Raw genomic sequence first — 13,461 nt, 5'->3', positions numbered from 1 at the left:
TTCTTAAAAGATATAAAAGGCAACAGCTTTTTAAATTGAGAGTAGCAAAGGGCCAAAATAGTTAAAATGAAAGAAATAGTCAAATAAAAATGTAACGTGTGCCAGATGTGAGCAAATTAAATGGAACACTACACACGTGTTCCAAAAAACGTTCATAATGTAGTTGAAGAGAATGGCTTCTTTCCTTCTGTTATGACTTAAATGCTAGGACAGTCTTTATATATAACTAAAAATTTTTAAATAGCAGTGAATCCGTGCCACTCCATCTCTGATCCCAATTTTGTGTCCTGTAACTACTGCCGTAAATGAAGTACAATCTTCATCATTACTGAGAACACTGTTACTCAGTTCCTGTAGCCGTAAATAGAGATCACTGTGTATTCACCCAGAAATCACTCCATGTGACCACATAAACAACCTGCACAGATTATGTTTTCTCACACTTTAGAAAAACATAGTCTGAAGTGAGTGAACTTGACCAATCGCCATGGTAATGCTTAAGAACAACTTCCATGCCCAAGAAGACTTAAATGTTTGGTTTAATGACTATTATGTGTCCCAGTATGAAGGGCCACATTGCCCCATCTTACTCCCTTTCACAAATCCCTACCTATTACAGTTTGTTTTTTTTTCCCCCCATATGCCTTGAACTGAGCTGAGATTTGTGAGGAACAGAAAAAATCACAAGTACTTCCATTCCTCAAAGAAGTGAAAGTACAACAGAAGACATGGCAAGTGTATAAATAGCTATAAACATGATAGAAAACAGCAGTGCTATTTGAGAGTGCCCAGTTTATTTGTAAAATGTTTTATGTTGGTTTTCTTACTGAGCACTTATTAAGTGTGAAGACGAAGATAAAAACTAGCATGAAAAAGACAGACATATTACTTGATATCATGGGGTTTACAATCTGTATGGAAGACAGAACTAAACATGAGAAATACATATGATAATTAACATAAAGGAAAGAAGATATTCACAGAGAGTGACAGCAGGCACCTATTTTAGATAATGTGATCAGAAACACTTCTCAAAGGGGGAGTCTTTTGAGCTGAGACTTGAAGCAAAAGTCATCCATGTAAAAGTCACGGGGAACAAAAGAAAAATGAAAACATATAAAAGTGTCCATAGAAACACTTGCATGTGAACATTCATGGTAACATTATTCATTAAACAGCAGTGAAAACCATGCCATAGCCAAAGAAGAAGCAACCTAAGTGACCACCAACTGGTAACTTGGGTTGAATTATGTGTCCCCAAAAGATATTATATGTTGAAATCCTAACCTCCAGTACCTAAGAATACAACCTTATTAGGAAATAAATTAGTTAGATGAGATCATATTGGAATTGGGTAAATCTTTAACCCAATATGACTGATGTCTTTATAAGAAAACAGTGGGAAGACCCATGGAGAGAACGTCATACAAATCAGAGGTTGGACTGACAGAGCTGCAAGCCATGAAACACCCTGAATATTGATGACCACCACCACAAGCCAGGACGAGGCAAGGAAGGATACTCTATGGTTTCAAAGACAGCACAGCCCTGTCGACCTCTAATCTTCAGAATTGTGAGAGAGTAAATGTATTTTGCTTGAAGTCACTTAGTCTGTGTCTCTTTCCAAGGACAGTCCTAGGAAACTAATACAGCTGGTGAACAGATGACTAAAATATTTTTCTTCTGTACAGCAGAATATTATACAGGCGTAAAAAGGAAGGAACCACTGATACAAGCCATGCCATGGATGAACTTTGATAACATTATGCCAAGTAAAAGAAACCAAATGCAAAAGACCATATGTTATATGATTTCATTTATATGTAATGTCTAGAAAAGGCATATCTATAGACAAAACAAATTAGTGGTTGCCTGAGGCTGGGACTGCTTCTGGGAATTAACTGTAAACAGGCATGAGGGATATTATTTGGGGGATGGAAATGTTGTAAATTGAGTTATGGTGATGATTGCCCAACTCAGTCAATTTATTAAAAATCATTACATTATATGTTTTTAAAAAGAAGTCAGAGGAGACCGTGAGAGCTGAGGCAAAAGGTTTAATACTTTTTGGTCATTTACAGACTGCGGTGGGCTAGAGCATAGTGTGTGCTGAGGAAAGGGTACAGGATGCTGAAGGAGAGGACTTTGAGTCTAAGCCATAATGGGTGAGATTTTAGGATAAGCAATTAACAGTTCAGGGGGCCTCAGACACTAAGTAGTGATGTTTCAATTGCTTAGGACAAAGCTGTGTGAGATAGTTTTTATCCTTGGTGTATCTTTCATAGCTGGATTATAGAAACCAGGTTTGTATGTAGTGTTTATAGAACAAGGGGACTAGGAAAACCTGATCATGGCTGACACAGCCTTGACCCCCATATTTTCACTTTATCATCTCATCTACCTTCCGTGCATGAGGCACTGCAGTGGAAGTTGTCTTGATATCCTGGGAGGACAAAAGACCTTTTCTCTTGGAGTTCTCTTGTGTCACTCTAGATCGGAATCTGCCTGCCAGTGCAGGAGATACAGTTTCGATCCTTGGTCCAGAGAGTCCACATGCCACGGAGCAACTAAGCCTGTGCACCACAACTACTGAACCCAAGCGCTAGAGCCCACGGACCAAAGCTACTGAGCCCGTGTGCTGCAGCTACTGAAGCCCATGCGCCTCAAGTCCATGTTCCACAGGAGAGGATGCCTCAGTGAGAATCGCACACACCACAGCACAGAGTAGCCTCCACTCAGACAACTAGAGAACGCCTGGGCAACCAAAAAAGGGAGAGAGAGAGAGATGAAAAAAAAAAAAAAGAACCTCTTCCTCTCAAGGCAGATGTTTTTTAATTAACACTGCTCTTAGAGTACACAGCCACACACACACAGCACTCAAAGGTGTTAGCTTGTTCCTGCACTCAGAGTCATACTACTGATATTTATGGGATGATGAGTCACTTGTTTGGGCTGTTTGTTAGCAAGTTCAGCAGAAGTGTGTGAATGCAGGTGTTAGTAAGCACTGTCTCTTTATGGTCCAGCTGTGTGGCACATGCTCTAGGAAAAGCAAAAGGACTCAGAGACTGGCCACAAAGAGAGGAATGGTTTTGTATCTGAGTGGGTCACACATGGATTTAGTATATTTGAATTTAGTTTGGGAGTGTTACTCCCGAAGTGGTGAGAGGCCATAGGAAAAGATTTAGACCAGAAATCAGGGACCAGGCTTGCAACCTTGAATGCTGGTCTGTTGTGAAACTAAAGACAAACTGTTTAACCCTTTGGGGATTCCAGGCTTGCTTGTAAAAGACAGAGACAGACTAGAACTGTGATTTCCATTTTGGTGGAGGGTTTAAGGTTCTTTTTAGAACAGGTTGTTGCTAGGTATAGGTCCTTTCTTCAGAAAAGTGTACATCTGTGAATGCCAATATTAAGAATCCTGAACTGGGACTTCACTGGTGGTCCAGTGGTTAAGACTCCATGCTTCTAATGCAGGGGGTACAATTTCTATCCCTGGTCAGGGAACTAAAAATCCCACATGCTATGTGGCATGGCCAAAAAAAATTTTATTAAAAAAAATTGCTGAACCAAACAATCTCAGAGATGCCTTCCATGGCCAATCCTCTCTGTCAGTTTATGAAAAGAAAATAACAAAATGACTATGTTCAGCTTTGCACAAAGTGAAGTTGCTCAGTCGTGTCTGACTCTGAGACCCCATGGACTGTAGCCTACCAGGCTTTTCCATCCATGGGATTCTCCAGGCAAGAATACTGGAGTGGGTTGCCTTTTCTTTCTCCAGGTCTGATGACATACGTCTCAACAAATCTAGCAAGGCTATTAGATCATCTGACTCTAGGGGTTGATTTTTTCTTTTTTACACATTGAAGAAATTCCCTTGCTGCTGCTCAGGCTATGAAGCTGCAGATAAAGAGGGTCACCTCTGCAAAACACATAGAATTGTTTCTCTGAGCCATTGTTCCTGTCCCTATCCATACCTTACTTTGAACCTTTTCATCTGAATCCTTTGATCTTTTTTTTCTCTAACTGTAGGAAACCTAAAGAAGAGATGAAATGGAGGATCCTATCATGTTTTAGTGAGCTAGATAATTTTAAACTTTATATTGCCACAGTTGAATCAGAGGCCGTAGAAAATGACTAGAAATTGAACAGAAATGAATGTATCAAAACAACTAGAGTAGTGGTAGACAGCATTAAGAATGACTGATGAGAAATAATTCATAAGCATTTAGTTATAAAGCATGGACTTAATTTGTTAGGCTTTGGCACCTTGGCTATGATTGTACAGTAATTTTTTGATATATTGGAAAGTAAGAAAATAGGATCTTTATGATAAAACTACCGTTGGCAAGATGGGTATCACTTACAGGCTATTTCCTATATTTACTACCTATTATTCTTTTATCATCGTTTCAGAATAGAATAAAAATATATGAACTTTGTGTTACCTTGCATATACCAATTTATGACTCATTCAGATTGGCCTTCAAAAGTGAAAGATAATTTGTGGTTATAAACTAATTACTCAGAAATGTTCTTTACAGAGACACAACTAAAGCATGCACATATTTTTTAACATATTTTAAATTTTCTGCAGTATTTTTCCAAAAAAAAAAAAAATGTGGTATTAATGGTGACTAGGACTTAACCACCCCCCCTTTTTTCTTCCATGACTACATTTTTAACAAAGTGTTTTTGAGAAGCAGAGTTGTCCACATGGAGAATTTAATCCTAGGCAGATGGTGTGGTGCTGGAATACACATTTCCTCTAGCAGTAACTGGGAAAGAAGCCACAATTCATGGCTGTTGGAGATAGGAGCCTCTTTAAATGAAGGGATTAATTACACACAATGATGTATAGGAACATCCTACATTAACACAAAAACACTTGTATGTCTTAAAAGAATCTCCAAGGCTTAGTTCCTTTGTTTATTCACAGGGGTGATGGGCGAATATGAACCAAAAATAGAAGTGCAGTTTCCAGAAATGGTCCCGACCGCAAAGGGAACAACGGTGAAGCTGGAATGCTTTGCATTAGGAAAGTAAGTTCTGGTTTCTCTCCTCCATTGTCCTCCCTCCAGTTTGGGCAAGTAAAGAAAATTCTTTGCACTGTTCACAGTAATGGTTTATGAAGTAACTGAAAAGCAAGCCAAGCCTCTCTCACTGTGCTTCTGTGTGTGCCTCTTTGATTCTGTCCTCTCACCATGGAGAAGGGATGTGGCATGGCGTGCAAGAAGTTAGCTGCCACTATGGACACGGCCACAAAGGAGAGGAGAATGAGCAGTTCTGAAAGTGTTTCATTCTGTTATGAAAACCTATAATGTACATGTTGTCTGACCCAGAATGACAGGAAAACAATGGCCTTCATCTGAGGTACAGTGAAGTTGACTGTTTGGAAAAAGGTAGAATTTCATTTGGGTCCCAGCTTACAGAGTATGCATCAAATTTTTCTTCTATTTCTTTTTAAATTGAAAGTCTCTTCTTTCTAGTTTTTTGTTAAAATTTATTTTATTGAAGTATAGTTGATTTACAATGTTGTCTTAATTTTCGCCCTATAGCAGAGTGATTCATTGATACATATATACATTCTTTTTCATGTTATTTTCCATTATGGTTTATCACTGGATATTGAATACAGTTTCCTGTGATATACAGTAGTACCTTGTTGTTTATTCATTATCTATATAATCATTTGCATCTGCTAATCCCAAGCTTTCAATCCATACCTCCCCCACCTCCCTCCCCCTTGTCAACCATAAAACTGTTCTCTATCTTTGTGAGTCTGTTTCTGTTACATCAGTTCAGTTCAGTCACTCAGTCAATTCTCTTTGCAACCCCACGGACTGCAGCACGCCAGGCTTCACTGTCCATCACCAACTCCCAGAGCTTGTTCACATTCAGGTCCGTCAAGTCGGTGATGCCGTCCAACCATCTCATCCTCTGTCGTCCCCTTCTCCTCCTGCCTTCAATCTTTCCCAGCATCAGGGTCTTTTCCAGTGAGTCAGTCAGTTTTTGCATCAGGTGGCCAAAGTATTGGAGCTTCAGCTTCAGCATCAGTCCTTTCAATAATTATTCAGGACTGATTTCCTTTACAATTGTCTGGTTTGATCTGCTTGCAACCCAAGGGACTCTCAGATAAGTTCATTTGTGTCATATTTTAGATTCCATATATAAGCAATAGCATCTTCTTTCTACTTTGGCTAGAGATTGGCAAGACCTGATATTCTCTAAGGAGTCTCTGTTTTACAGAGTCATCTGAAAATTATTCACAACTTTATTATTCAATCTGTGGAGTTTTCTCAGTTAAGCCTACTTGGGAACCAGTTAAATTATCCCTAGAGTGTCTGTCAAAGAGCATAAAGAAAATGAAAAATAGATCAGTTAAGATTTTGCCAGTAACCCTGCAGAAAAGGTTTGGCATCAGTGATAAAAACTTTCACCTGAAATAAGAATTTTTAGTCATTGGTGCACTTTAATGATGCATGTGAATCTCTGTAGCCAACCTCATTTATCCAGCTAACCCACTGCCAACTCCTCACCCTTTTCCTGGGCCCAGATGTGGGTTAAGGCAGGGACACTAACTTTTGCTCAGCTTCTGTTTTAGCAAGTAATCTATATTAAAATCATTTTTTATTTCATAGCAACCATGCAAGAAAGTTGTTCCATTTTTTTTTCAATTTTATTTTTAGTTCTAAAGAAAGGATTCTTTTGCTTTTCCTGTTTTCAAGTCAGGGCAGTATACTCTACAGTAGTATCTTTACTTGGGGGCCAAAAAATACAGCGCTCATTCTTTATTTTCTGAAAACTTACTCCATTAAATACATTATGACATAGCTATAGGATTGAACACTGTACTGACATTAAAAGTCAACTTGTAAAACAACAGTTAAGACCTGGAAAATGCCCATTATTTATCACTAAGAGACTAAAAGTAGATTGCTAAACAGTCAAAGATGGTCCCATTTTTTATTTTATATATGCTCAGATGCTTTGGTCATGTCTGACTCTTTGTGACCCCATGGACTATAGCCTGCCAGACTTCTCTGTCCATGGGATTCTCCAGGCAAGAATACGGGAGTGGGTTGCCATGCCCTCCTCTAGGAGATCTTCCAGACCCAGGATCGAACCCACATCTCCTGTATCTCCTACATTGCAAGGCAGATTCTTTACCACTCAGCCACCAGGGGAGCCCATTTATATATATATATGAAGCTCAATGCAAAGAAAAGATGAAAGAATGTAACTAGATGGTATAGGAATGTGTTTGGAGAGTTCTGCAAGGTGACACCTCGAAAAATCTATGGAGAAAGACAGCAAAATTTATGTTGTTCCCACTTTCAAAGGGAGTATGAATTAAACTCCATTCACACTACTTGAATGGCACTAGAATGAAGACAAAGGACCCAAATTGGGCTCCTCCAGTCTACACAGAAGTGTTTGGATACACACATGCAGCTGCACATCATCACAGCCCACTTAAGAGCAGAAAGACTGTGTCGAAGAACAGTTATTTGTACTGGCACGCTTTAACTGTCTCATCACATGTAAAGATACCCATAATGTACTTTTGATAGAGCCCTTTCCATATTTTGAGTTAGTTTCTGCCTAATGAACTTAAATTCCTCTAAAACAAGTATAGTTGAGTTGATGGCTCTAATTTTTAAAATACCATCTCAGGTTTCCCAGAGAAGATTAGCGGGTTTTTAGTCTAGTTTCTTGTCTGTGTGTGCCTTTCTGAAAAATAAATAGATAAATAATTGTATCCCCTGCTAGGAAGCCGCAACTCAGAAGCTGTGGTTAGCTCGCTAAACCATTGATCTGCAGATTCAGTAATGCCCTTACAATTTAAGATGCATTCTAACAGTTTCAGCTGCAGGATGATAGATGCCTTGAGAGTACTTAAAGTCCCCACAGGTTGCCTCTTTCCTTATCTGGCTATTTTAAGATAACTTTCCCCAAACCACCCTCCTAATGGACTGCTAGAAGTTGTTAAGGGCCCACACAGGGTGTTCCAAGAGGCAAAAAGTGAAGCTGCCAGTTTCTTATCCACTGAGCCTTGAAACTGAGACCACATCACTTCTGTCTTATTTTAAGTCATAGTAGCCACCTGGTTCAAGCAGAAGGGGTTCTGGACCACATCTTAGTGGAAGGCATTTTTAATTCTCCACATTTGTGCATGGACTTTTAAAAATTTTTATATTTATGATCTTAAACAGATGCACTGGAAAAAAATGTAACAAGCATATAAAAATCTGTTTTTATTTCATTGGTAATATTGTATATTATATGGAATACCTTCTTTAAGGTTAAGAAAGGTTATTTGATTTTAAGGGCTTCCCTGGTGGCTCAGCTGGTAAAGAATCTGCCTGCAATGTGGGAGACCTGGGTTCAATCCCTAAAGAAAACACAGAATACATAATAGTACTAGAGATGTGAGTATCACTGAAATTATAATAGTGATACATGAATAAATGACTTTTGGGGAACACTGTCTAGTGCCAGCTATATAATGTTTGGAACCAAGAAGGAAGGAATTGTAACAAGCATAGATTCAAATAAAAGAAAGTTTCTCTAACATGATTCACTCCCTTTTTTTCTTGCCACCAGTCCAGTACCAACTATTATCTGGAGAAGAGCTGATGGAAAGCCGATAGCAACCAAAGCCAGAAAACACAAGTCAAATGGGATTCTTGAAATCCCCAATTTTCAGCAGGAGGATGCCGGCTTGTATGAATGCGTGGCTGAGAATTCAAGAGGGAAAAACGTAGCAAAAGGACAGTTGACTTTCTATGGTAAGATAGTGATTCCAGTTTATCATTTGTTGACCTTCTTGGTATTAAAACCCATAAGCTAGGAGATGTGCATTCAAGGGTTTTCAGAAGGATTGTTCAAAATACCATTGTGTAAAACCCTGTTTGCTGCCTAATTATCATCCCCTGGGTTGTTCTGGGTGGGGAAGGGGAGGTTGGGGGCAGTGGTGTGGAGACAGCAGAGGGGAAGATACAGGCTGATGTGTTGAGGGATGCATATTAGCGTGAACACACTCACTAGGGACCTATTTTTCCTGCTGCCGTCAAGCTGTAAACCTGACAAAGGAAATGTTTTGTTATCCCTCCTCCTGATTTATTTATTTATTTCTAAAGCTCTCCGCTTTTCTTCATTCAAATTTTGACTTGGAGCTAGTGTTAATCCTTGGTAATTGCTCCTATTTGGTAGCAATTTATTGTGGTACCATGAACATTTCAAAATGCATGCTGCCCAAATTTAGTTCTTATCAGAGTGGAGCGTGACAAATCTCTCTCACCCCATAGACTCTTTCTGTGCAGCTGCTCCTATTCCAATCAAATCATCGGCATTGATCCAAACAGAACACAAATGGAAAGCTTCTAGCATGTGGTCATCCACTGAGCCTGTCTTGGAAACCCAGTTAGGGTATCAATTTGGAATCCAGAAAGAGATTTCATCGGATAGACATTTTGAAATCAAATTGAGTTCTCCCAAGTTGGAACATGCCTGAATCCCATGCGTTGTTGAAAATAAATATTATAGATTGATAATTATTTAAGAATGGCTTAGGTGAACAACAATGTGTATTAAAGGGATAAGAGCAGTTCTTTAGGGGCAAGTTGTAGCAAAGACTTTAAACCTTCTGATGTCTTACAACAACTGATACCACAAAAGTCTATTTATTTCATCAGGTCTTCTTCCAGAGTATTTTGGATTTCAGATATGGGGAAAAGATTTTGTTCAGTAGTCATGTAAGGTTTTTTAGAAGCATGATTAGAAACTGGATGGAGCTTTTTAATATCAGCTAGCCTTCAGCAACCTTCCCATCTGGCATTTTGGACTCATACCTGTGACGTTGCCCAAGGGATAATGAATGCACATGATGTTAGCCAGTCCTTCATGTGATAACTTGAGCACCAATTGTTTAAATAAATATGCACCTTTTAAAAATCACCCATCTTCCTTCAACAATACTAAAAGATCAACTCTGCTCATGCCAAATGACAGACCTGATGCTTGATCTTTGCTCTTTCATAAACTATGATGGTTGACACCTTATTTGATTGGTTGAAAAGCAGAAGACATCACAGTTCATTGCTAGAAAAACTTAAGACTGAACATTACCGATTTGTTCAGTGAGATGCAATCACTGTCTTTTTTAAGTGTTTCAGTTCAGTTCAGTCCAGTTACTCAGTCGTGTCCAACTCTTTGTGACCCCATGAACCGCAGCACGCCAGGCCGCCCTGTCCATCACCATCTCCCGGAGTTCACTCAGACTCACGTCCATCGAGTCAGTGATGCCACCAGCCATCTCATCCTCTGTCATCCCCTTTTCCTCCTGCCCCCAATCCCTCCCAGCATCAGAGTCTTTTCCAATGAGTCAACTCTTCGCATGAGGTGGCCAAAGTACTGGAGTTTCAGCTTTAGCATCATTCCTTCCAAAGAACACCCAGGGCTGATTTCCTTTAGAATGGACTGGTTGGATCTCCTTGCAGTCCAAGGGACACTCAAGAGTACATTTTTCTCTTCAGTATACTAATCATCTCTCCTGCATCAAGTAGGAACAACCTGAAAATGTTCAGGTAAATGGCCAGTGTTTTCCTTTTTCAATTAGTTAGATTGATTTTTCCATTAAGTAGTTGTGATCCCTAAATGTTAGTTGTGTTGCTCAGTTAACTGATTGAAGTAATTTTTCACTTTCATGGTTTTCTTAGAAGTGAAATATCTGTTTTTCAGTATATTAAAAACATAGGAAATATTCAGTCACCAGGAGTTGGCATAGTGCTTTCTAGTAGGTCATAAGTTTCCTACACTGAAAACAGAAGATTCCAGAGTTAGTCTTCTGGAGAATCAACCTCATCAATAACCTTCTGGAGAAACAATGAAAGGTTTTCCGGGACCCAGCCTTGGAGATGAAAATCTGATGCTAACAGTGTTTCCCTTTTAAATGAAGTTATCTGCATTCATCCATGGGAAAAAAAGCCAAATGAAATGTGCCTGCTTTCTGAAGATAACTCAGCTTTTTCTCTGTTGTCAACCACCCTAGGTGTTAGAAGCTTGTCAGATCAGTTGACTTCATGATGGTGGGCTGTTGCATCATTTTAATCCTTTTATTTTCCCTCAACTAGCATATCGGTGACACGGAAATTATGGAGTTGTTTTCATTGCCACAGGAGAGCTTAATTATGCAAAAGTGCTTGGCTGTCATTTTTTTTTTTTTTTCTTTGTGGTCTCTGTTGGGTTTTCTCAATACAGTTTTCCCAATATCCAGCTGCCTAGATCTCCAGTTTAAATGAGTTGTTATAATTAAAATCACCATATATATTTCACAAAAGGGGAGAAAGTAGCCCCAGTTACTCATCCATGAACATGCTCTCTTTGTTTACAAGAGAATGTCTGACAGCGTTAAGATGTGCTGTGCTTGGGGACAATAAACCTTGGGTTTCAGCTTAGAGACCTGCTTGTCCTTTTTGGTTCCAAGTTGCTGCATCCCATTCATCCACTCTTCAGTTGAGAAACCAGACAGGTGTGCTCACTTCTGTTCTGGCCTGACAAAATGGCAATTTTTCTGATCCCACACTGAAACCATTTAACCTTCCTCCAAAGGCCTGCTAAGCATGGTTTTGTTGCTCCTACATTCCCTGTATAAGGGTCATAGGAGCCTGTATTCCTGGCTGGTGTGTTTCCACTGTGATTGTGTCTTTAGCTTAGCATGTGCTACTCGTGTTTGGGAAGAATTGAAGCTAGTTCAAACATGAACATTTTTACCCATCTCCATCTTCCCGATTTATTTGTGCCATGGCCTATAATTGTCCGTGTGGTTTAATCTGCTCTTTCAGGTATTTTTCAGCATTAAAAACTTACTGAAGTAGATATTATATTTTCAAGGGTACATTACTACAAATCTTTCTTGCTTAAATGTTGACATTTTCCAAAATGACTTTAATATGTTATTAATTTGTTCAAATAATTTTCTTATTGCCTACCAGGCGGCAGAGCATTAGACGCTTAGGACTATAAGACAAATCCCTGTCTTCAAGGAGCTTTTCTTTCACGAGGAGCAAACAGGCAATTCAGTATTATGCAAATAAATGAACTAGAAAATTTCATAAGGTGATAAGAGTCATGAAGAAGGTGGTTAGGATGATATGATAGCAGGCAACTAGGAGCAGAAGAAGGACTTCCCTGATAGCTCAGTTGGTAAAGAATCCACCTGCAATGCAGGAGACCCCAGTTTGATACCTGGGTCAGGAAGACCCACTGGAAAAAGGGATAGGCTACCTACTCCAGTACTCTTGGGTTTCCCTTGTGGCTCAACTGGTTAAGAATCTGCCTGTAATGTGGGAGACCTGAGTTTGATCCCTGGGTTGGGAAGATCCCCTGGAGAAGGGAAAGGCTACCCCCTCTAGTATTCTGGCCTGGAGAATTCCCTGAACTGTATATAGTCCATGGGGTCACAAAGAGTGGGACACAACTTAGCGACTTTCACTTTCACTTTTCAAGAATAGAAGAAAGACTTCATAAGATAAGGCAGTCAGGGAAGACTTGTGTAAGATTTGACTTCTGAACTGAAACCTAAGAGTGAAAAAGAGCCATGCTTTCAAGGGGTAGTGCTTTCCAGGCAGAAGGTAAGGAAGTGCGGAGGCCCTGAGGCAGAAGACTACTTAACATGTGTGAGATGCATCAAGGAAGCCAGCGTGGCTAAGTCCTAGTGAGAAAGGATAAAGGGTTTGGAAACAGAGAAGGGTGGCAGATTAGGCAGTACTTTGTAAGCCAGGCACTGAGTTTGGGTTTTATTCTGATAATGGGAAACCACTGTGAGATTATAAATGGGGAATGACTCAGTTGTATTCATGCTTTTAGAAGATCACTCTGGTTGTTCTGCGATGATTACATAATAGGGAACCAAGAGTAAAAGCAGGATAAGCAGTCAGAAAGCCAACCAGGTGAGAAATGATGGTAGCTAGGATGCAAAGAATGAAAATAAATGGAGACTTGACATATATTTTGGACTTAGAACCAGTAAGACACTTTTTTGTCATTCCTACACTTAGCCATTTTCTAAATATGGAAACTGCTTCCCAAAGAGATACTCATGTTACTGATTGAAGCTACATAGTAAGCAGAGTGAGTGATAGTCCCTCAGTCCTGTCCGACTCTTTGTGACCCCATGGACTGTAGCCTGCCAGGCTCCTCTGTCGATGGAATTCTCCAGGCAAGAGTACTGGAGTGGGTTGCCATCTCTTTCTCCAGGGGATCTTACCGACTCAGAGATCGAACTCCAGTCTCCTTCATTGCAGGCAGATTCCTTACCATCTGAGCCACCGGGGAAGCCCATAGTAAGCAGAGATAGGTTCCAGATGCTATGCCTGTTCTTTCATGCTGGAAGTTCTCAAGCTTCAGAGTGCAGTTAGAATAAACTGAAAACTGTATTAAAATACAGAACTCCCCAGAAGT

General features: G+C 39.7%; 1 protein-coding gene across 3 annotated transcripts in view; it reads left to right on the top strand.

Moving 5' to 3' along the window:
* Positions 1-13,461, top strand: part of CNTN4 (contactin 4) — a 1,023,537-nt gene that overhangs the window by 825,668 nt on the left and 184,408 nt on the right. For all 3 annotated transcript variants that reach the window (XM_025272522.3, XM_025272516.3, XM_025272517.3), the window contains 2 exons: positions 4,937-5,039; positions 8,605-8,789. In XM_025272522.3, coding sequence (XP_025128307.2) covers positions 4,937-5,039; positions 8,605-8,789 — 288 coding nt within the window. The remainder of the gene's footprint in view (positions 1-4,936; positions 5,040-8,604; positions 8,790-13,461) is intronic.

The sequence above is a fragment of the Bubalus bubalis genome, chromosome 21 (assembly GCF_019923935.1).
Source record: "Bubalus bubalis isolate 160015118507 breed Murrah chromosome 21, NDDB_SH_1, whole genome shotgun sequence".
NCBI classification, from domain to species: Eukaryota; Metazoa; Chordata; class Mammalia; order Artiodactyla; family Bovidae; genus Bubalus; species Bubalus bubalis.
Note: the sequence above shows the minus strand (reverse complement) of the source record. Positions and strands in the feature narration are given on the sequence as shown.